The sequence below is a fragment of the Coenobita brevimanus genome, chromosome 57, assembly GCF_032717465.1.
Source record: "Coenobita brevimanus isolate Jiangsu-jjx chromosome 57, ASM3271746v2, whole genome shotgun sequence".
In the NCBI taxonomy this organism is placed as follows: Eukaryota; Metazoa; Arthropoda; class Malacostraca; order Decapoda; family Coenobitidae; genus Coenobita; species Coenobita brevimanus.
In genome coordinates this window covers 34,255,357-34,278,278 of record NC_137010.1, presented here as the reverse complement: position 1 = coordinate 34,278,278, position 22,922 = coordinate 34,255,357, and the positions used below count along the sequence as shown (strand labels likewise).

Sequence of the window (22,922 nt, the reverse complement as noted above, 5' to 3'; positions counted from 1 at the left end):
ATTCCGAAAACACCAAGTGAAAGCTCATGAAATTCTGCATCTAGGCATATGCTTAGCTCTTGCATGGTGCAGGAAAAATATTGTGCAAGGGTGTCGGGAAGTTATTTTCGGTGCTGAACATTATTTTCACTGCATTTTGGTAATTTTACTCATCAGTTTCGTCTGTTTTTATTTGCTCATCGTATAGTATAAACATCAACCAAGATTATGATATACAATTTATATCAATATAACCAATTTCTGGGGCAAATAAAATCCATGGATATGTTTTCCTTTGTGTGCGAGTCCAAGCTGCCCTCGTGGCATTTTCTCTGATCATGTCTCACAAACTTCATGAAAACTTACGTGCACAAAGGGGTTAGACTGTTTACCAGTCAGTTTCAGAATATGGTATGCTAATAACTTCTAATATGATAAATGTGCAAAATGTATAGCTCGCCAAAAAAGATTTATCTCCATTTAAGAAAATAGGAAAGTGCACTAAGCCCAATAAATTGATATGGGAAAGGTGTCAGAGCCTCCTAAGCCCACAAGAATAAGGTCCTGAATTATCTGTCCTTTGTTTCAAAACAGTCCAGCTACAGTACATTTATATGGTCAAAAATCTAGCACAGTATATCTGGTGTCTATAGAAAGTCGGTGTTGCCTCCACGAATTATTAAAACATTTATAACTCATCTTAGCAATTTTCATATCAAAACAATACTAAAAATTCAAATTTCATATCTTTTTATATATTCAGACTACTGTTTCAAGCTCAGATATGTATAACAGTATCTCCAAACTATCTTCCAATACTTAAACTATAAAACTAAGTAACTGCTAATCAGAGTGACTTCAACAAAGTATTATTATGCACCTAAGCCAACTTTCCATTATTTCACAGGGTTAGAAGGATCCACAAACAAGATAGGGAAAACACAAATGCACAAGCTTTTAATAACTTACAGAAAATAGCCTCTCATAGTTACCTGAAACCCCAAATAAGCTATACTAAAAGTACATGTAATATCTCTGATTCAGAAAACCATCCACTAGACAATTTAGACAGCTGATGAGGAACAGATGATGAGACATCAGTATTGTAACCTACATTAAGGCACAACTTGGCATTATCAAACTCTTACCTGCTAACAAACCGGGTAATTTGTAATGTGATGTGATGTGTGGTGAACAACCTCAAACTGTCCAACAGCTAAAAATTAGCTCTAAAGAATTCTTTAATCCTGGGCTTTTCAAATTGTGGGTTGTAACCCACTGGTGAGTAGAAATGGGGACTCATGTGGGTTGAGGCATGATTTTATTAATTTCATTAATCGCTTCTAGCATTAAAGCATCTGGCTATAGATACAAAGATACAATTTTCATAAATGACTAGTGATATCAACTGTTGTAACCAGCAATAATTAATTGTGACTGACATTAGTACAGAGAACTCCAGAAGACTATTAAAATGAATTTTGAATGCAACTGTTGGATGCTGGCCTCTGTTGCCAGTATGCGATGTGGGAAATGTGACCCAGGGAATGCTAATAATACATCAACAGTGATGAAAACCAAAGGTATTGTGTATAAACTGTACAATATCTTTCCCACAACATGCAAGGTAGCCTTTTAAAATGAGAGACAAACTCAGATATCTTTGATAGATGATGCACAACTACCAATACCTTTCACATAAATGTGTGTTTAACTAAATACTGTAAGCATATTTTTTTGTTAAGACCAAAATTAACTGTATGTCTGCATTCCTAACCAATCAATTTTTTCATTCTTTTGACTCCCTTGGATAATGATTGCCATCCACTAATGATTATCCTCATTATCTATATTTTCTTTACTTCAATGCTGTTGCTGGCTTTGTACAAGGGCATTACTTGCCCATGTATTGGGTAATGCTATCACATGGGGGAGGTGGGGGAGAGGCCTCAACACAGAGTTTCTTTTATAAACAGTGAGGGCAAAGGTGTTTTGTTTCATAGAGCACCCTCCTCTTACTGACTCTCTTTAGTTTCTCTCTCTTCTCAGCAATGTTGCATCCCTTTCTTTCTATATCGCTGTTCTAAAAGTCACTGCTCTTCTAAACCGTCTGTTTATATCCCTCCTTGATTGCAGCTGGCATGCAACACCAATCAGTTCGGATTGTGGAAATGTTCCCCTATTTCTTGTGCTTGGTCTAGTGAAGTGCTGGTTATCGATGCACTGGATAACAGGGTATAGGCGTACTTTACAAGAACACCATTGAAGGGAGAGAGTTATTGGCTTCTATGGGTCATCAAAAATACTCAGTTATGCAAAACAAATTCTCAACAATGTAGGTTAAAGACAGAAAAGCTTGAAAATTGCTGCTGTAAGTATGGTACTAGCTTTGTAGCGACTAATTTACCTAACTTCTGACCAAATGGTTTATATTGCACACTGCTATTTCCATCCTATCCCCTGTAAAAGGAACTTTGCACATTTTCCATGAAAGATGGAAATAGATAAAGATTTTATAAAACAGTACGAACACCAGAACACAAAATGGAGTGAGTAGGAAGAGGTGGAGTGAGTAAGAGAGTACCACTGTAATGAACCCCAGACATAATAAAAATTGTAGGGGATTACAAGACAGAGTGAAAATGAGGAGAGAGTAACAAAAACTCCTTGTACTGCAATACACCCATACCCCGATAACCGGCGCATCGACAACTGATGACTCGCTAGACTGAACAAAGGAAATTGGGGAACATTCCCATAATCCAAATAGACGTCACTTCACTAGTCCGAACACTCGGCCGCTCCCTAAGTTTGGAACACACGCGTCCATACTCGGATGTGGTGGTGCACGTGGCTCTTCCCATCCTCTTTCCATCCCCTCCCCCCCATCCTCCCCCTCAACAGCTGAGAGAAAACAGCCATCTGCCTCCTCACCGAATGGTCAAAGTAGCCTGGCTGGCCTCAAGCCATGTGCTGGTAATATCCTAACCCTCCAGCTAAGCAAAAATGGCCGTGTTATCTCCCTAATGAATGGTCAAAGTTGCCTGGCCAAGAAGAATAGGGCAGGAGGGAAGAGAAGGTGGGAGAAACAAAGGGAATAAACGAAGAGAGAGGGTGGGGAGAAAAGGAACATGGGGGAGGGAGAAAGGGAGAATGTGAGGGGGAGAGAAGAAAACAAAGGGGGATAGACAGGCCTCGAAGGAGGGAAATGAAAGGGAATACAGTATACAGGAAGGAGGGAAGATAAAGTGTGAGAAGCAGAGGGAGTGAAAAATGACAAGGGGAAGGAAGAAATGGAAAATGGGAAAGGGAGAGAGGGAGAAAGTCAAGGGAAGAGAAGAGAAGAAAAGAATGAAAGAGAGAGACAAAGACAGAGACAGAGACAGAGAGAGAGAGAATATGGAGGAAGGGAAGGAAAAACAGAGAGTATGAGAAGAATGAGGGAAGGAGGGAGATGTGAGGAGAAAAGGGAGGGAAAGAGGAAGAAAGTCTCTCTATCTATCTATCTATAGCCCAACGCCCTAATCCCGCAAAGGGTGGCCGCAGACAAAACACCTCCAGGTCGCTCTGTCACCCACCATTTGACTGCCCTCCCCCAACTCACTCCCCCCTCCCTCATATACCTCTCACCTCCATCCCCCCACCTCATCCTCGATCTTCCCCTCCCTCTCCTTCCCTCCACTTTACCTACTTACACCCTCTTAGTCAGTCTTTTATTCTACATTCTCTCCACATGTCCAAACCACCTCAGTGTATTTCTCCTAATTTTCTCAACCACATCCACATCCACATCCACCCCACAACGTTCCTTCACTTCTTCATTCATCAACCTGTCCCTCCATGTCTCTCCACATGCTCCTCTCAAGTAGCTCATTTCCATTGCTCTCACTCTTGACTTGTTCCCCTCTAGCAAGGTCCATGCCTCGCTTCCATACATCAGGGTAGGGATCACAATACTATGATGCAGTGACCTCTTATCTTCCATACTCACCTCCCTATTTCTCATCACTACTTTCAGTGAACAACCTACCTTCCTTCCCTGCTGTACCCTTTCAAGCACTTCATCTCCAAAAGTTCCATCCTTACTCATCACACTTCCCAAGTACTTGAATGCACTCACATTCTCCATATCCTCACCATCCAACCTCACTGTGCATTTTGTTATTTCATTCCTCTCAAACACCATAACTTTACTCTTGTTTACATTAACTTTCAGATTCCTCTTCCTACATACTGTCCCAAATTCATTCACCAAACCTTGCAACTCCCATTCATCTTCACTCAACAATACTGTATTATCAGCAAACAGCAACATCAGAATCTTCCACATCTCACCCTCATTCATTAGAGCCACCCCCACATCCACTGCCCTACCTTGCACCTCCTTTACAACCCCATCCATGTATATATTAAACAGCCATGGAGACATCACACATCCCTGTTTCAGTCCCACATTTAGATCAAAGAACTCACTCAGCCCAGGAAGAAAGTGAGGGAGAGAAGAAAACAGTGGGAGAAACAGAGAAGGGAGAAAGAACTGGGAGGGGGGAAGGGAAAGGAAGAAAACATGAGAAGCACAGGGATGGAAGAAAAAGAAAACAGGGGAGGGAGAGAGGGGGAAAGTGAGGGAGAGAGGAGGAAAGTGAGGGAGAAGAAGAAAACAGAGAGAGAAGAGACAGACTAGGGAGGAAGGGAAGGAAAAAGGGGGTGGCAAGAAGGGGAAGGGAGAGAAGATGAGAAGCTGTGAGAAACAGAGGGAGGGAAAGAAGAGAAACAGAGGGAAGAAAATGGCATTGTTCGAGGGAAAAAGGGTGCGAGAAACATGAGACAGAAAGACTAAGTAAGGAGGGAAGATTGGAAATGGAGGGCAAGAAGGGGAAAAAAAAAAAAAAGGGAGAGTGTGATGGATGTATGAGAGGGGGGAAATGAAGAAACAGACAGAGAATAAGCTGAAAGAGGATGTAAAAGATGTAGAAGGAGGAAAGGAAAATCGAGCAAAATTAAAACTGAAGGAGGTGTGTGTGTGTGTGTGTGTGTGTGTGTGTGTGTGTGTGTGTGTGTGTGTGTGTATTTAGCTAGGTGTGATTTACAGGAAAGGAACTATGCTCGTACTGTCCCGTCTCCACAACTACTAACGTCCGGCTTGATTTTGAAATCATGAATATCCTTGACATTTATCATCTCTTTATCCAGGATATTCCATGATTCAACAGTTCTTTAAGGGAAGCTGTATTTCTTGATGTCTCTCTAGCATGTCGTCCTTTTCTACTTTTTTCCAAGACCCCTTATTTCTCTTTCGTCCCACAAAAACACGTCCTCCCTATCAAGCTTCTACATTCCCTTGGATACTCTGTACACATTAATCAGATCTCCCCTTATCCTTCTTTTTTCTAGGGTTGGGAAATTTAGTCACAACAGTCTTTCCTCATACGGTAATTCTCTCTCAAGCCAGGTACCATCTTCGTTGCTGCTCATTGTGCTCTTTCAATCTTTCTTATATCCCTTTTATGTGGTGACCATACCAATGCTGCATATTCCAGCCTTGGGCAAATCATTGATACAATAAACTTTTTCATCATCTCTTCGTCCAGATAAGTAATCGCAACTATTATGTTTCTCAATAGCTTATATGTATCTCTGGTGATCCTGATTATGTGATTTTCCAGCAAAAGGTTGTCTAAAAACAGTACTCCTAAGTCTTTCTTCTTTAGTTTTACTAATCCATTCACTCACTATTCTGTAATTTCCTGTTTGTCTCTTTGTACTCTTTCCAAATTCCATTACTTTACATTTCTTCACATCAAACAGCATATCCCACCGTTGACTCCACTCAGCTATTTTATCAAGGTCCATTTGCAGCTGCTACAGTCTTCCTCTTTTTTTGATTTCCTTAACCCCTAAACCGCGGGCTTGTTTTGCTTTGACTTGCGTGTCCTGCGGGCATATTCGCGCTCCGACAGACTCTCAAAAAATATTTGCCAAAAATCAGTTATTACTCCTAGAATATTAAAATTATGTATGCATATGGCACATACCTTCAGCTTTCTCCTGGGATGTTTGTTGAGCCTTCCTCGAGAACCGTAGGACTTGTGAAGACCTCTGAAGTTGGGTAACGAAGTCTCCACTTTACACTTCCCGACCACAGCCTGATATTATCACTAGAAACACTATTCTTTGATTCTCAAATAGTTTGGAATCCATACTCCAAAAAAAAAAAACACTGTGAAAGCAATGAAAATTATGAGCGCGTATGACCTTCCCACTTGCGATCATTCGCCGCTGGTGTTCTGTCATTTATTATTCATAAAAACACTCACACTTTATATTTCTATTACTGTATAATACTTATATATATCTACAGTCTTTATCCATAAGTTTCCTTCAGTAATAATAGTTTATTGTCGCTGTAGGCATTCAATTTCTCTTTCAGTAAAATACGTAGCATTCACTTTCTCGTCCTGTATACTAGCGTTGAGAGTGAATCTGTCACTTTCACCATCACTTTCATAACTCATAGTATTCATATATGCTAGAGTGAAACTTTCACTTTCATTACTCCTAGTATATATACTCGTATTCTTATATTACTACTCATTTACATTTCTATTTATTCTCTATTTTATTTACATTATTTACATTTCTATTTTATTTACACCGTGTTAGGCACTGTCACTCACAGTAACTTATAAAACTATTTCACTTATATTTACATTCACTGCTTTCACTTGCTGTTTACACATTATTTACATTTCCACTTGCACTGTTTTACTCACCAGAAAGATCATAGTCACTCTCTATTATTTTCATTGATAAATTAGCCAGTTCACATTCCACAGCAGTCACTTAGCCCTTTACCTCTTTCCACACGAGGTTTAGTAGGGGGTACAGGTCACAGGGCCCTTTGCATGGGGCTAAAAAGCAGTGGAATTTGATAGGCGCGAATCCGACGCGCTTTCACCTCAAAAGACGACAGTAAACTGAATACAGTGTGGTGACCTGCCTAAGAGGAGTGCAATGCTGCCAATGTCAGCCTGGTGACAGCTGCTAACATACAGTAATCCCTCCACTATCCGACGCAACAGAGCCAAAGGCATGTCCGAAAAGTGGTCCTGTCCAGACAGTGGGCACCAGCCTCCTGGACTGGTACTTATGGACCCTAACCAGCCTAACTTTGAAAGCCACCTAAATAACTCCCTACCGGACATGCATAGCACCTATTTAAACCTATTTAAGACTCTATTCACACCAATAATGGACATAAAGCATGAAATAAATGAAAAGGAACCAAAGAATGAGGAATTAGAAGTGACTGTACCTCAGCCAGGGTACTTACATCACATTTGTGGCTGCCTTTCTAAGGTTTTGGCAGTGGTGAAAATGCTCTTGAATCACGTACAGTAATCCAGTGTTGTGCTGCACTTAATTCTTTGCACTGTGGGTTATAATTGTTTAACACTGCACATTGTTCTTAACTGCACCATTGTAGTTCTAACCACCAGTTTAAACTGCCAATTCGCACTCCACAGTTGATCCTTTGCATTCTAAGTTCAAATTTCTTAACACTGCACAACACTGTAAATTCCCATGTGGTCTAGAGGCGAGGTAATGCAGTACATTCACTGTTTATTCACAAAAAACATGCACGTGTGGCTTCCAGCGCGATAAGCATCTATTCACAATCGAAGTTAGGGAGTAACTGTTGATGTCGAAGAAACAGAGTTGCCAGATCGCAACGGCCACATTACCAATCTCCTCAACTTTCATTACCAAATTTAACTCTTCATTACCAAATTCATAAAGCTAGCACTTATTCTTCACTAATTATATATACAAGTGGAAATACATGTAACCACTCTCCTTATAATTAACAGCATGTTGATTATTTTCATGCTATGTAGGGTAGCAGATTAATCAGAGAAAGCAAACAATCCACTATCTCCATCCTGTGTATCCTCATACATGTGAAAAATCCGTTTGGTAATGCATTATTCTGATTCATTACCAAAAGAATTCATTACCAAATTGGCCCACATTTGGTAATGAAAAATAACAAATGGCAACCCTGACAGGGAAGGGGGGAGGGGGGAGGAAAGAAGGGGTGAAGGGGCCCTGGTGTAAGCAGCTGTTTGGTGCCGCGCGGCAATTTCAAATAACAGGTGGGAAAAAATTCGGATTTTGGGGGGATTTTTTTCTTTTTTTTGCCATTTTTTGGTTCCGATGGTCCAGGCCCACAATGTCCGGTAAGTAGGGATGTCCGGAAAGTGGGCGTCCAGAAAGTACAGGGATTACTGTATATGCTATGAAATGATTGGCAGGAAATCTAGACAATACATAAATTAGGTAGTTCCAGGTGAATGTAAATATCAGGCTTCTCCCTTCCCTCCTTATATATATTTTTATTACGAGAATAGATTATACGGAATATTTCAAGGGGAAATAAACAGCGAGAATTAGCGAACGAGTGCACGTGAGGTATTGTCAGGTGATAATTAGCCAATTCCAGGTGTATGGCACTATCACTTACCTTATTTCTTTTTTGTATACATTATTTGGTATAAGAATAAGGCATAGGGCTTATTTCAATGGATGAAATCAGTGGAAAATTCCATGGAAGATTTACTTAGCATAGAATACAGTATGGTGGCCTGCCTAGGGGAAGTGCAATGCTGCCAATGTCAGCCTGGTGACAGCTGCTAATATATACGCAATGAAATGATTGGCACGAAATCTAGACAATACATAATAAATTAGGTAGTTCCAGGTGAATGTAAATATCACTTAGGCTTCTCCCTTCCTTTCTAACTGGGACTGAAAAGAGAAGGAAGGAAATACCTGTACGAGATAGAAATGGTATTCTGATGACTAAAGATTTAGATATAAAAGGAAGGTGGAAAGAGCACTTTGAATCTGTTCTAAATAGACCAATCCCAGCTGAAGAGGACATTTTGCCAGCCGAGAGAGATTTGCGGATAGAAACGGGATATAACTTTGGAAGAGGTAGCAAAATCTATAAAGGAGTTAAAGAATTTTAAGGCCCCAGGTGAGGATGGAATATTCCCTGAAATGCTTAAGGTGGAAAATGATGAGTTGATGAATGCACTTTTGAAACTTTTTAATGTGGCTTGGGATAATGGTGGAATTCCAGAAGAGAGGAAAAATGGAGTGATTATAAAAATACCAAAAAAGGGAGATTTAAGTGTGTGTGGCAAATGGAGGGGGATAACTTTGACACCTGTAGTTGCAAAAGTCTTTTCCAAAATCTTGTTGAACAGAATAGAGCCAGTAATTGATAAAATTTGAAGAGAAGAACAAGCGGGATTTAGAAAGGGTCGAGGTTGTAATGATCAGATTTTTATTGTAAGGCATCTAATGCAACAAGCTAATGAGATGAAAATGCCACTTAGTATGTGTTTCGTGGATTTTGAAAAGGCGTTTGATAGTGTTTCACGTGGAGCTATGTTGAAAATTATAAGATTCTATGGTATACTAGAAAAGTTTGTAAATATTATTACAAGCACGCATGAAGGTACTTTTTGTAAGGTAATGGTGGGTGGTTCTTTGACTGATCCATTTCCAGTTAGGTCAGGAGTGATTCAAGGAGGAGTTCTTTCGCAATTGTTGTTTGTTTTGGTTATGGATTATGTTATGAAACAGGTTGTAAGGAGAACAGGTGCAGGATATAACTAGAAAGAAAACAAGAAGCTGATGGATTTGGACTATGCTAATGATATTGTACTGATTTGCGGAAGTACATTATTTATGAGATGCAGATAGTTCTAGATTGTCTGGTGGAGGAGGGAGAAAAAGTGGGATTGGTAATAAATTGTGGAAAGACTGAAATTATTAATATGAATGTGGAGAACCAAATCGATTGTGTAATTGGGAATAATGTGGTGAAGAATGTACAAAACTTTAAATATCTGGAAACGATTGTATCATCTAATGGATCATTAAACAATGAAATTGAGGAGAGGATTAGACAGGCTTGGCGAGCTGTTGGAATATTGAAATCTGTTTGGAATAATAATATGCTTTCGGTACATACTAAAGTGAAAATTTACAAGTCCATGGTTAGACCAATTTTAATTTACGGGCATGAGTCATGGTACAGTACAATTGCAACAGATCAGAAAGTATTAGGATTTGAGAATAAAATACTAAGAAGGATGCTTGGGGTAAAGTGGCAAGAGAGTTACAAATGCAAGAGTAAGGGATATTACGAGAGTGGAACCAGTTAATGAATATGTGAGACTGTCTCGCTAAGGTAGTTTAATACAGGATGTGCCAGAGTGGACTGCTAGAGGAAGAAAAGGTAGAGGTAGGCTGAGGGAAACCTGGTTGAGGACAATGAAAAAACAAGCAGGAGAGGAGTGTTGGTGGGACCTGAAGGAGATGGCAAGAGACAAATATTGGTGGAGAGAGTTCATTGAGGCCCTATGCATCCCGTGGGGTGCTGCAGGAAATGATTGATTGATTGATTAATTGAAATGATTGGCAGGAAATTATTATTATTATTATTATTATTACTATTTTTTTTTATTATTATTATTTTTTTATGTGTCTGGCTCTAGGCAAAGGCTCAGGGCCTATTTCTTGGGGACAATCACCTATCCCAAGGCCCAGTAGTCCTCCTACACCTCCACATGTCACCACTTCGGCGCTAACACCCACCGTCCATATTGAATACATGCTAGGGCTGTCTCATACAGGACTGGTGTACTGGTATTAGCGGGGGTACTTTTACGACACGTCGGCGGGTCATCTGGTAGATCAGGAAAGTCTACTTTTTAGGAAATTCAAATCCTTAAACTGTTCCCTGCCCCAGCTGGGATTCGATCCTGGGTCCATTAGGACCGCAGACCGCCTCTCTACCGATTCAGCCATAATTTCCAGGTGAATGGGTCTGGTTAGTACTTGGATGGGTGACCACCTGGGAACACCAGATGCTGTTGGCATAACATTCTCCCTACGTGTCTAGTGGGGTTGGTGGAGGATTAGTGCCCCTCCCTGTAAAACAATTAACTCTAAGCCCTTGGCCACCCCGTTTGGGATACATGGCATCTAGCAATGAATGAATGAATGTAAATATCACTTAGGCTTCTCCCTTCCTTTCTTATATAACTATTTTTATTAAAAGAATAGATTATACGGCATATTTCAAGGGGAAATTACCAGGGAAAATTAGTGAACAAGTGCATGTGGGGTGTTGCCAGGTGATAATTAGCCAACTCCAGGTGTATGGCATTATCAGCTACCTTATTTTTTTTGGTAAATTCTTCATTCTTTCCTCTTTCTTCTGCCTGCGGGTGACTACACTCTCTCTTGTGTCTTTCTTTCCTTCATTCTTTCCTCTTCCTTCTGCCTGTGGGTGACTCTACACTGAGTGACAAGCCAAATGGTTTTCTGTACACCAGGAAACCATTTACTATGCTGGGTGGTAACCATATAACCAAATTTTGGCTCCTGGTGGTTTAGTGGGTAATGAAGGTGTTCCAGTCGGATTGAGCCAGTGAAGGTTTATATCCAAGGGATGGTTGGGGTTTACTACTCACGTAATGCCACTCAGGGATGAGTGAGGCTGGTCACTCTCATCTTAAATGCCAGGACCAACTTTCCTAGCCCCGGGCTCCTATGCTCCTCATGGGGCAACGTAGGATTAGATGATGGATGGAAGGACGGATATATTGTTTTGTATAAGAATAGGGCATAGGGCTTATTTCATTGGATGAAATCAGTGGAAAATTCCGGGGAATATTTGCTTAGCGCAGCGCGGCCGGGCAGGCGAGAGGAGAGGGTAATGGAGGAGAGGTAGGGAGGGGAGTCAAGAACTGGGATAAATGACTAAATTGTCAACAATGGATGGGAGTACAGATGACATTAGCAGTGCTGACTATTGTTGGACACTGGCAGTACTGATAGATGATACAAGCCACCACTTGAAAGCCCGGGAGATTCAAAATAACACAGATCGGAAAAGTGACGCCCCGCGGTATGATCCATTGCGCCCGAGCATCACGATAATGACGCCCTGCGGTTAAGGGGTTAAATCCTCAAATACCGTATTTTTTCCCTCCAAAAAAATACCTAGCATACTATAGGGTGCGTCTTAGCACCTGTAGTGCCTTACCATATGGGAAACACAGTATATGAGAGTTTGGGTTTGAGCCTGGAACACATCTCTGGCTTTTCTTCAGTATCTTATGGGGAAAATTGCTTTGAAATCCAACATACTCATTGACCGAACACTCCCAACGGAACGCAACACCACTAAATACCAGGGTATGGGTGTACACCAGAAATAATAAAAACTTTAGAAACTATAAAACTGATGAAAGAGAGGCTGAGAGAGACCCACAGTAATGCAATTAACCCAATATTACAAGACAGTGTTCAGGTATATAACAAAACAGCAATAACGCAACAAGAAAAAGAAATCTCGTGTAATGTGATGCATCAGACATTACAAGATTGTGCTTAGGGAAGTGACGGGAACTGTTATGATGAATGGGTGACACCGGCCTATGTTTACACAACAGGAACAATGATGGAGTTGGTGAGCGTCCTACTTACAACTGACACTAGTATACAAGTGTTTATGGACGTACCAGGAACAGCAACGAAGAATTTGACTGCATCCCTGTGGCCATGGAAGGAGAGCTGTGCCTGTGCCATGGAGCAGTATGGTGCATATGAACAGCCTGCCACCACCCCATCCCCGCCATCACTGTACACGCGCACCACACCACCTGGCGTCCTAGTTGATGTGCTGGCGCTGCTGCCACCTGACTTGCTGCCTCCACCATCACCAGTACTCGCTGACCAGCACATATGAAGGCTTTTATCTCTGGTACATAACCTATCTACTTATAGTACATTACAGTACTCTCATACTGGCACTTTCTTGAATATCACTCCATTACTCTCATTATTTACTTTCACTGCTCTCACACCAGCAATTGGTTATTAGCCTATCTACCACTAACTGGTATATGCTGGAAGGCATAAAAATGGACTTATCTCCAATGGAACGGCCCATCTACTTGTATCACATTACTCTTATATCAACCTTTCTCTCTTTTTCATTCTACATCTCTTTCAACTGTTTATCTATCTATCAATGTATCTACCTCCCTATTGTTCACTGATACATGATGGTAGGCACAATCCAATGGAACAGTCTATTCATTTATACAAGTACGGTATTCCATTACCTTCAGTGTCCATATAAATACTGTATTTCCCTATGTCTAATTTCAGAGTTCATCCATGGTGACCCAAATAAAAATGACATTAAGCCATTCAAACATTTTATCCTCATTCTAACTCTTATCTCCACACATGCAAAGGGTAGGAAAGATCATGAAATGGGAAGTGGGAGCACAAAAGCACAAAAACATAACACCTATCAACAGAGAGCCGAGTGAAATGAGCCATACAACCACTTCACTGATCATGCATGCCGGCAGAATTCTTGGTTTGCAGTAATGTGAGCTTCTGCTGCGATACTGACTACACAACTGTTTAACGAACCTGCGGCGGAGTTTCCTCCCTGTCATGAGTGGCTAGTAACCAAGCTTTCAGTCACATTTCACTCTTATGGTAGTATATACAGTACTTTCCCCAAGGGATAATTGTAGCCATTCACCTGATCATAAATATGAACCTTAGAATAACCACTGTTATCATATTATTTTTAATTAATTTTGTAAAGTCTCCAACACCACCTGACCTCTTCTGTATCCATTTGTTCTTAACCTTATACGGTATATGAATGAACTGCTCCCAATATACTTTTCACAATCAGTACACGGCTACACACCTTGCACCACAAGTCCCACCATCCACTCAAGTAATCATTTTCGTTCTATCCACATTTATTCTAGTCCCTTTGACTCCACTCCGGTTCCCCACTTCCTATTTCTCTCTAGGGATTGCCTCTCATTCCATGTAATTACCACTAATTCAATGACATAACTCGCAATACCAGTGCCCAAGCACCATAATGAACATCCCCCTCAAAGTGTAGGATATTGTGGCATGTGACATTTCAAAACAAATGGGAAGTGACTCACGTTCTGAGAGTGGGACGGAGATAATGACACCATTGCCGGTGCCGATCCAGAGGCGGTTGGATGATATTAGCAAAGCCGTGATCCGCACGAAGGAGAACCCCAGCTTGCCAGTGCCTGCACCATAACACAGACACAGAAGATTTGATTACAAACAATGATAATGTGCCCATACTCCAGAGACCCACTGAGCTTTTTCACTACATTCATCTCCTGGCATTTTTATGAAACTTAGGACACATTCTTCAAGACTGAAATGTTAGTCTTAATTAACTCCTTAAAAAAAAAAAGGCTTTTCTAAAGCTGAATAACATCATCTAGGAGCAGAAAAAAATAGAATAACATCATCTAGGAGCAGAAAAAAATAAACTTACAAAGGAGGATTTAATATAGTGAACCCACATTTTATGCGTATTCTTTTCATTCAAAACATGTTTTACATGGCAGTATAAACCTCTAACATAATTAAATTTACAAAATAGTATTCACAATTTGCATTCCATTGGGATGCGAATCATATTTCTCATATGTTAAAGACTAGTTTTTGAGCTCATACACTGGCTACAATAGAGTGAAATGTGTGAACAGCTTCTATTTGCTCACACAAAAAAAAAAAAATAATAAAATAAAATAAAAATAAAACTTCATTCACTATGGTGGTACCATTCTTAACTGGCGATTTGGGTGGGCCACGAACCTCTGTACAGTGTTGCCACGTTTTCCATACCCACGTTGCCACTCTCTCTCTCTCTCTCTCTCTCTCTCCTGGGGGGAGATGTGCATCACCCTAGCGAATTTTGTTTCTTTTATGTCTTATAAACTTGTGCTTTCATTTCTTTATTTTGTTTTTATTATATCTAATTATATTTAAAAATATTATTGTTTTACATATGGCACCAGATGACCTCACCATTGTGGCGCCATGATTTGTTTTCATTCAATCACTCTCTCCCTCCTTCGTTCCCTCCCTTCTTCCATCTCTCTCTCAGCTGCACTCAACACTGCCCCTGGTCTGCCTTCCCCCCCCCCTCTCTCTCTCTCTCTCTCTCTCTCCTCTCTCTCGTCTGTGGTATTTCAGGATACATTTTGGCTATTTTCTTTTACGTTATAATGTACACTCGCTCCAGAAAGTATCGGTGCAGAATATGTGTTAAATATTATGACACGCGGAACAAAGGAAACTGGAAATATCTCTGACGATAAATGACTGCTATATCAGATACCTCTTGTGTCCTTAATGATGAGTAGGGAATGGCCGTAGATGTTATAATATATACAGGTATTAACGGGCTATCACTGCCACATGGTTGAATCATTCTGGATGATACCAGACCCACAGTGCACCGATACTTTCTGGAGCGATTGTACATATTGTAAATTTGACTTTATTTCCACACCACCCAAGAGGTAAAAGTCTTGGAGTGTCTTTTTTTAAGAGGTGTCCCCAAACAGGCCTATGATAGAGGAAGCTTTGGCCAGGTGGGACTGGGTGTGTGTGACTGTTGCCGCTCACGAGGGTTTAATGTATTATTATTATTTTTTTTTCACTAAGAAATTGACATATTTTTACTTATATTCCTGCACATTATCTTATAATCATAATTGTGACATTATTACCAACCCCAGAAATACGGTAACAGCCAATAAAAGTGACTACTTTTTTTTAAGCAACACTGTAAAATATTTATGCCACGTTTCTGTATTGCCGTATAAATATTTTATGCATAATAATATTACTGTTCTTTCATATATTATAATACACACGTTACCATTACATTCTTATGTGTTTATTTTATTGTGATGCCTATTACATATATCAGAGCCATTCACATTGCGGGTATGGAACACGTGGCACACTGTACAGAGGTTCGTGCCCCACCCAAACCGCCACTTAAGAATGGTACCACCATAGATTACAGGTGTCCTCCATTCACGAACATTATGTAACAGTTGGACTTGAACTGTCGTATGTTGAAGTCTGGGGGAAAACTAATCTAGGGAACTGAGTTCCAGAGAGCAGCAGTTTGGGAAATAAATAAATTCTGATAGGCTGAAGTTCTACACTACAGGAGTGTGACAGTAAAGTCAACGGTGCTACCAGATACCAGTGTAGCATGGGGGAAGACGTGGAGAGGTGGCAAAATGGATGCAACTTCATCTGAGCATTTGTCATAAATGTATCTGTAAAATAATGCAAGGGAGACAAAACTCCATCTTACTAGAAGGGGAAGGTAGTTCATTTATAACTGCTGGGTTATGTATCAAAATGGTGATTAACATTTAATAGTTTTTGAGTTCTATTGTGACAACAGTTGCATGAAATGTGTGCAAACTGAGTGAAATGTGGTGGGGAAAATTTTTCACGATGATCAAAATGGAGGTCTTTGGGAAAACTTTTGGATTTTCTCAGACACTTTACCTAAAAAGCAATGGTTCTTATGAAATGTTTTGTTGGCTACATTTTTTTTTTTTTTTTTTTTTTAAGCTATATCAATCATCCAAAATGAATGGTTACTTTACCTTCCCTATGAAAGATCTTACCTCAGCTGAATACAGTTGCCTAGTAAAAACAAGAACAAAAGAAACAGGTTGTAACTGAAGAACACTGAAGGACTTCATGAAGACTGTTTCCAACCCCTTCACTACAAAAGGTCATTACTAAGCAAAATTAAATTATCTGATGGCAGCAAAAAATAATACAGAATGATATTGTACTGACTGGTTAATGAAAGCCTAGGTAACTGTCACCATCATGCTATCTCAATGCCTATTATTTTAAATGGGATGACCAGGACCCAGAAGTGCGATAAAACAAAAAAATAAGAGAGAACAAGCTACATCATCATTCAATCCATCAAAAATCATGGCTCCAAATAATTGTAGTGTTATGAAGCAATGAAAAGGCAGGCAGGCTAGACTTCCTTACACATTATCATTAATATTAACCCCATCAAAATATTCATCATTTTAACAGGGTGGGTAAAATACAGAAAAAGGACAGGGAAAATATAAAAGTAGATTATCATCACTATTCCATCACTATTATAATAAAGGTTAAAAAGCCAACAAACTTATTTAACCATGGAAACTCAAGAGATCAGCATTATACTGGGGAGTCTTTTTTTTCCACAACCCTTGTCACGAACTGGAGAATTTACTTGTTGTGGAGATGGTCCAGTGTTGCCTTTCTCTTATCACGAACTGGAGAATTTACTTGTTGTGGACTTGGCCCAGTGTTGCCTTTCTCTTGTCACGAACTGGAGAATTTACTTGTTGTGGAGATGGCCCAGTGTTGCCTTTCTCTACCTACGTCATTATATGTATCTGGTTTTTTACAGCCACTGATGGCATAGCTAATTATTGATTTCATGAAGCAGCCATAATGTCTGTTCTCTTCACAACAGCAGACTGAGCCATTCTCACAACACACAACGGGAGAGGCACAATATACAGAACGCTGTGTAGAATGACCCAATATTCAACACAGGTGGTACAACTGTCATTGTAGTACTTCCCTCACCCATCAAGCTATTATAAACAAGGAACATTTGTAAATTGTTGGGCTGGTTTAACCTTTTCAATATTATGAATTTTTTAAAATCTCCAAATAATTTTATTCAGCTTTGGATAGACTACCAATATGATACACCTTTCATTAAACCTTTCCCCACTAAGGCATTCTAAGTTGAACTGATACCATCATGAATAAACAATACATCGTGCTAAATCACTTAAAATAAATGCCTGGGATCACGCAAATATACAAATAATAAAAATCAACACTGTCCAATAAATGCCTGGAAGGAGATGGAAGCACCACAGAGGCAAAAGTTGTCCTAGCTTTTATTAGATTATGATCACCAGAGGTAACTGCCCTATTTTTCCCCTTATGGATGAGAGAGAGAGAGAGAGAGAGAGAGAGAGAGCAACAGACCCTTGATATGTGATGAACCAGTATGCGATAAATCATTTTTACAATGATGTAAAAGAACTTTTTTCTACATACAACAGAATTTTTTATTATATGATGGTTGTGATCCCACATGAAGCCTCTGTGGTCTATATACAATCACTATTACTGCTTATACAATCACCCTCACACAAGTCTACAGTCATTTGTTTGTTCAATGATAGCCTTTGCACTCATCATTATTGGGTGTGTTAGTGTCAGTGATGGAACAGTGTGGTGCTGGAGTTCAAGCAGCAAGTGAAATTGGGTGAAGTGAAATACTGTATGCTCTCCCCTTCCTCATTTCTTGTACCATATGCACATCCCCTATGTACTCCTTCATATCCTTGGGCTGCTTCACCAACATGACCATTCAAGTCCTCTCCCAAAAATAAAATTTCCAGTCAACTGATGCCAGTATCCCACAAGGATCAGTTCTGGCTCCAACCCTACTCATAATTCATATTAATGATCTCTTATCTGTCACCCATAATCTGTCACCCATAATCCCATTCATTCATATGCAGATGACTCAATACTTCACAGTTCATTCACACTTAAACACCCTTCACAAAGTTTAATATCTCTAACTCACAACTCAAAACAGCAATCTTCATAAATCAAGATTTATCTAAGATCACTGAATGGAGACAAAATAACACTGTCTCATGTAATGCTAGGAAAACCAAATATATACAATTTACAAACAGAGATACTGCCTGATTCCAATATTACTTTCAATGTTACTAACATTCCTGTCTCTAAAAGTATTGAAATTCTTGGTGTTTCACTTAACAGTGGCCTCAGCTGGACCTCTTATGTTAGATCACTTGCTAAAATCACTTCAAGGAAACTTAGATTATTGTACAGTGTCTGCAACTTCTTCACTGACGACCAGTCAGTTATAATTTACAAGTCATGTGCACTTTCAGTTGGAATATTGCTCACCCTTGTGGAATGGATGTGGAAAGATTGCATTAAAACAACTGGACAAAAATCAAAACAAAGGTATTGGAATTATTAATAACCCTACTATTGCAAATGAACTACCTCCCCTACAAGCAAGAAGAAATGTTGCCTCCCTTGTATTACTTTACAGATACAGTACTTTTATGGCAAATGCTCAGACAAAGTTGCATCCACTGTGCCACTCTCCACGTCTTCCCCCATGCTACACGGGCATCTAGTAGTGTTCATGACTGGACTGTCACACTGGCATACTGCAGACCTTCTGCCTATCAGAATTCTTTTATTCCCTGAACTTCATCTCTTTGGAACTCACTTCCCCACAGTAGTTTCCCTCCAGACTTCAACTTACGGCTCTTCAAGTCCAACTGTTATAGATTTTCATTAATGGAGGACAACTGTAATGTGGTGTATGGATAATTTTTTTATGCATTTGCTTTTTCTTCCTCTGTTCTTTTATTATATTAAAAAAATAATAATAATAAAGTAGAAAAAAGGGGGGGCGAGATTGTGTAGCCCAGCCAAGGCTGGAGGAGACTTATGGTGGGGCTGTTGCTCTTGCATGTGGCAATGAATTTTCCTATTTACAGTTTATGATAAATGTGGAGGTGATGCCAAAGCTTGTTCAGTCATGACATTAAAAAGTAACTGGAAGATTTGTAGAGAACTGCTGCCTCAATGAATATGAGGGGACTGTCTCTATGTATGAAAGGGCATCTGTAAGCCTTGTATGTGTGAAGTAAAATATCACACTTTATGATAGTGAAATACCAGTACTAAATGATGAAGATGTCTGCAGATGTGACCATACTGAAATCAGAAGTATGCTGAAAAATGCAATGCTGCACTGAAGAACAGCAAAAACACAGAGAACTGAATTTGTAATGGAGAGACCCTGTGAGCAGACAAAGGTTTTATAATTAAGTTTTGATAAAGGACCTGTAGATTGGGGGATAGGCTAAAATTCTGCAAGACTATGCAGCTTAGAAAAACAGCCATCAAGTGAAAAAGACTGACCCAAACAAGTACAGTATGGTTAAGTGCTTATTAAAGTGTATGTAGTCCACTAACCTAGCATCTTTGAGACATAGGGCTCTATGTCAACGTCCTGAAGATGCTGATGGGTGTGTGCATGGTAGAGGCGGAGGGTTGAGTCTAACCGGATGCTCACCCACACTCCATCACCCACCCATGCCATCTGACGCACCTGAGACTCTTTTCGTGGGTGGGCATCGAAGGATTTCTGTATTGGAGTCAGAGTTTATATGCTAAGTTTCTCTCTCTCTCTCTCTCTCTCTCCCTCTGTACCTGACTTAGGCAAGGACAAGGTTAAGCAACCTCTTCCATGAGGTCTTTGAGTCCTCCCATGCACCATCAGATAGTGCCACAAATTTTCATATATTCATACTACCTGATTATAATACCAAGTTATCTATAATTCTACTGTATTTGCTGCTCCATGTTATGCCTACTCTTTGATCATATGAAAGTGTGGAAAAGAGATTTCATAAAATTTTATAACTTACCCAAAGTTATATCACCTCAGTCTACCTTCTTTTTAAGAGATAACCTCTTCCTTCTTGCATCTCAATATTCCATGCACTTCTCTTCCAAAAAATATCTTATAACTCTAGGTGCATTATGTATGTAACTATTTGCAACTCTGATATGCTTATATGTAATGAACTGAAACCTGAAATGATGCATAGCTAATCTGTGACATTCAATTCAAATTATGCCATGCTTCCTTTTAAGGAACTCCCACACCAGGAGCTGGCAACAGTACAACTGATAGTTTTCTATGACCTGGAACCTTTACATACCGTATTTCACGACATATAAGATGCTGCAGCGTGAAAGACGCACCCTATTTCTGGAAGGGCAGTTCTAAGAAAAAAAAAGTTTGTCAAGACCAAGACTGCAGAAAGTTGCTTGATATGAGTAGTTTTCACTCAAATACACACCCACCTTTCAGAATCTCTATTCACTACTTCTGATCAGTCACTGGTTTCCTTATTTTTATGTAAAAGAACAGTACGAGAAAAAAATACAAACAATCCCTTCCTTACAATAAGTTGCTTTGCTCCATGACACCATGTTGACACTGTTTGTGTTCATGAACTGTCCGATTCCTTTCAAACAGTAATTTGATAATTAACATTCATCTCCTTTAAAGTATAATTAATATGTATCAGTATACAGAAATAAATTCTATTTTTCATTAAATGAATTTAAAACAATGAAATCCATTCTTTCTCTCATTTAAGATAATATAAAAGCTATTAAAAGTAGAAATACATTTTATCTCCAAGTCAGTTTCTTGTATGTATATTAAAATAAAAAACAACACAAACAGAATTTTTAAAAATCAAGTAAAGTTAATGTTTATACCATTCTATTTATTCTAAAAGTACAGTACCTCATACTTGTCAGATTCATACTCAACACCTCCGATGTTATGGTATTTTCCCACAATCAGTCTCAATTCAGTGCAATATGAGACTACTGTAACTTGCCCCTGATGTCTCATTTCCTACAGAAACTCATTTACTTCCTTAACTGAAAAAGATATACCTTAACCCGTTAACTGCGCATGGCAGTTTTTTGGAGGTATCCGTGGTGCACAGACACAGGGGTAAAAATGAAATTTCCCAAAGGCCAAATTTTGCCTTAGGAATTGAGAGAACACATGCCAAAGTATATAGCAACGAAATATTGGCTCAATAGTTACCTTAGTAAAGCCACGGATGAACATCTAAGTGTCTGATTCCCTATTGGAATGTATGGTTTTCGTTTTCTTTTTTGGGTTTCGGTTTTGGTTTTGAAGGCTCAAACATCCTTGCATGAGTTGGCCTTGGTCACCATGGCACTATATTCAAAATTCACCCGCGCAGCCAGGGCTGCATTGAGCAGTCTCACTCGGAGCAGCCCAGGCTGTATAGAGCAGTTAACGGGTTAACAAACAAACCAAATGAGATATAAACCGCGTCTCTTCTGCTCAGCTGAATGGTAAAATACAAATATGCTCTTGAACACTACTTCACAGCCATCACTAATTATGCACTCTCAATAACCTCTAAATACCTCTACAAGAATACAAAAATGTAGGACTTGTATATACACACAAAACAAAAAGCAAATTACAATGTTTTACAACTGAAGTCCATTAAAGTATAGAGAGGCTGTTTGGGAAAAAGGTATACAGCTCTCTCTACCCTCTTCCCCCAAAATCACTCCCTCTCTGTCAGCTATGTTTGCCTTGCAACTCCAACGGTTAACAAAGCATACTTAACTGTTCAGAATTTACTAAAAACAGTCATCCATCTAAAAAATATAGAGAGTACAACCTCACTATAACGGATTAATTGGGCCCCGACCCATTCCGAAAAAAGCGTAATTCTGATAAAAGCGACATCCGGACTTCCCCCTGCTAACCTGGACTTTCTCCGATATATCAGACATAATCACACCAATGGTTTTTAAACTGTTTTCACTACCACTGCAGTATTGCACTGCATTATACATTCACTATAATAATCAAATGGTTTAATATATACAGTAGAGTACTGTATAATAATACTCTACAATACTGTATACTGATAAACATATCTTTTATTTACCTTATTGTGGTGTGCATAGCTGAAAAGGTCAGGCAGTCCAGACTGCTTCTGGCTTTATCAGACTTTTTGAGATATATAAGAATTTAGTCCAGTAGCCCCTCAATTCTGATAAAAGCAAATTCCAGTCTACTGAAGTTTGTTATATCGAGGTTTTACTGAATAGTGAAATCATCCACTGTTTCTTCTTAGTAACACTGCTGTCTCCCAGTTGCTATACACACACACCACACACACACACACACACACACACACACACACACACACACACACACACACACACACACACACCAAAGGCACCAGAGAGGCAGCACATCCATCATCTCACTCCGCGCTGGCCAC

General features: G+C 39.6%; 1 protein-coding gene across 1 annotated transcript in view; it reads right to left on the bottom strand.

Annotated features, from left to right (window-relative positions):
* The window catches only part of syd (JNK-interacting protein syd), a 466,678-nt gene that overhangs the window by 58,116 nt on the left and 385,640 nt on the right, over nucleotides 1-22,922 (bottom strand). Inside the window, exons 24-26 of the mRNA XM_080274254.1 lie at nucleotides 20,035-20,206; nucleotides 14,052-14,165; nucleotides 12,585-12,794 (exon numbers count right to left, since the gene is read on the bottom strand). Of these exons, the coding sequence (XP_080130380.1) occupies nucleotides 12,585-12,794; nucleotides 14,052-14,165; nucleotides 20,035-20,206 (496 nt within the window). The remainder of the gene's footprint in view (nucleotides 1-12,584; nucleotides 12,795-14,051; nucleotides 14,166-20,034; nucleotides 20,207-22,922) is intronic.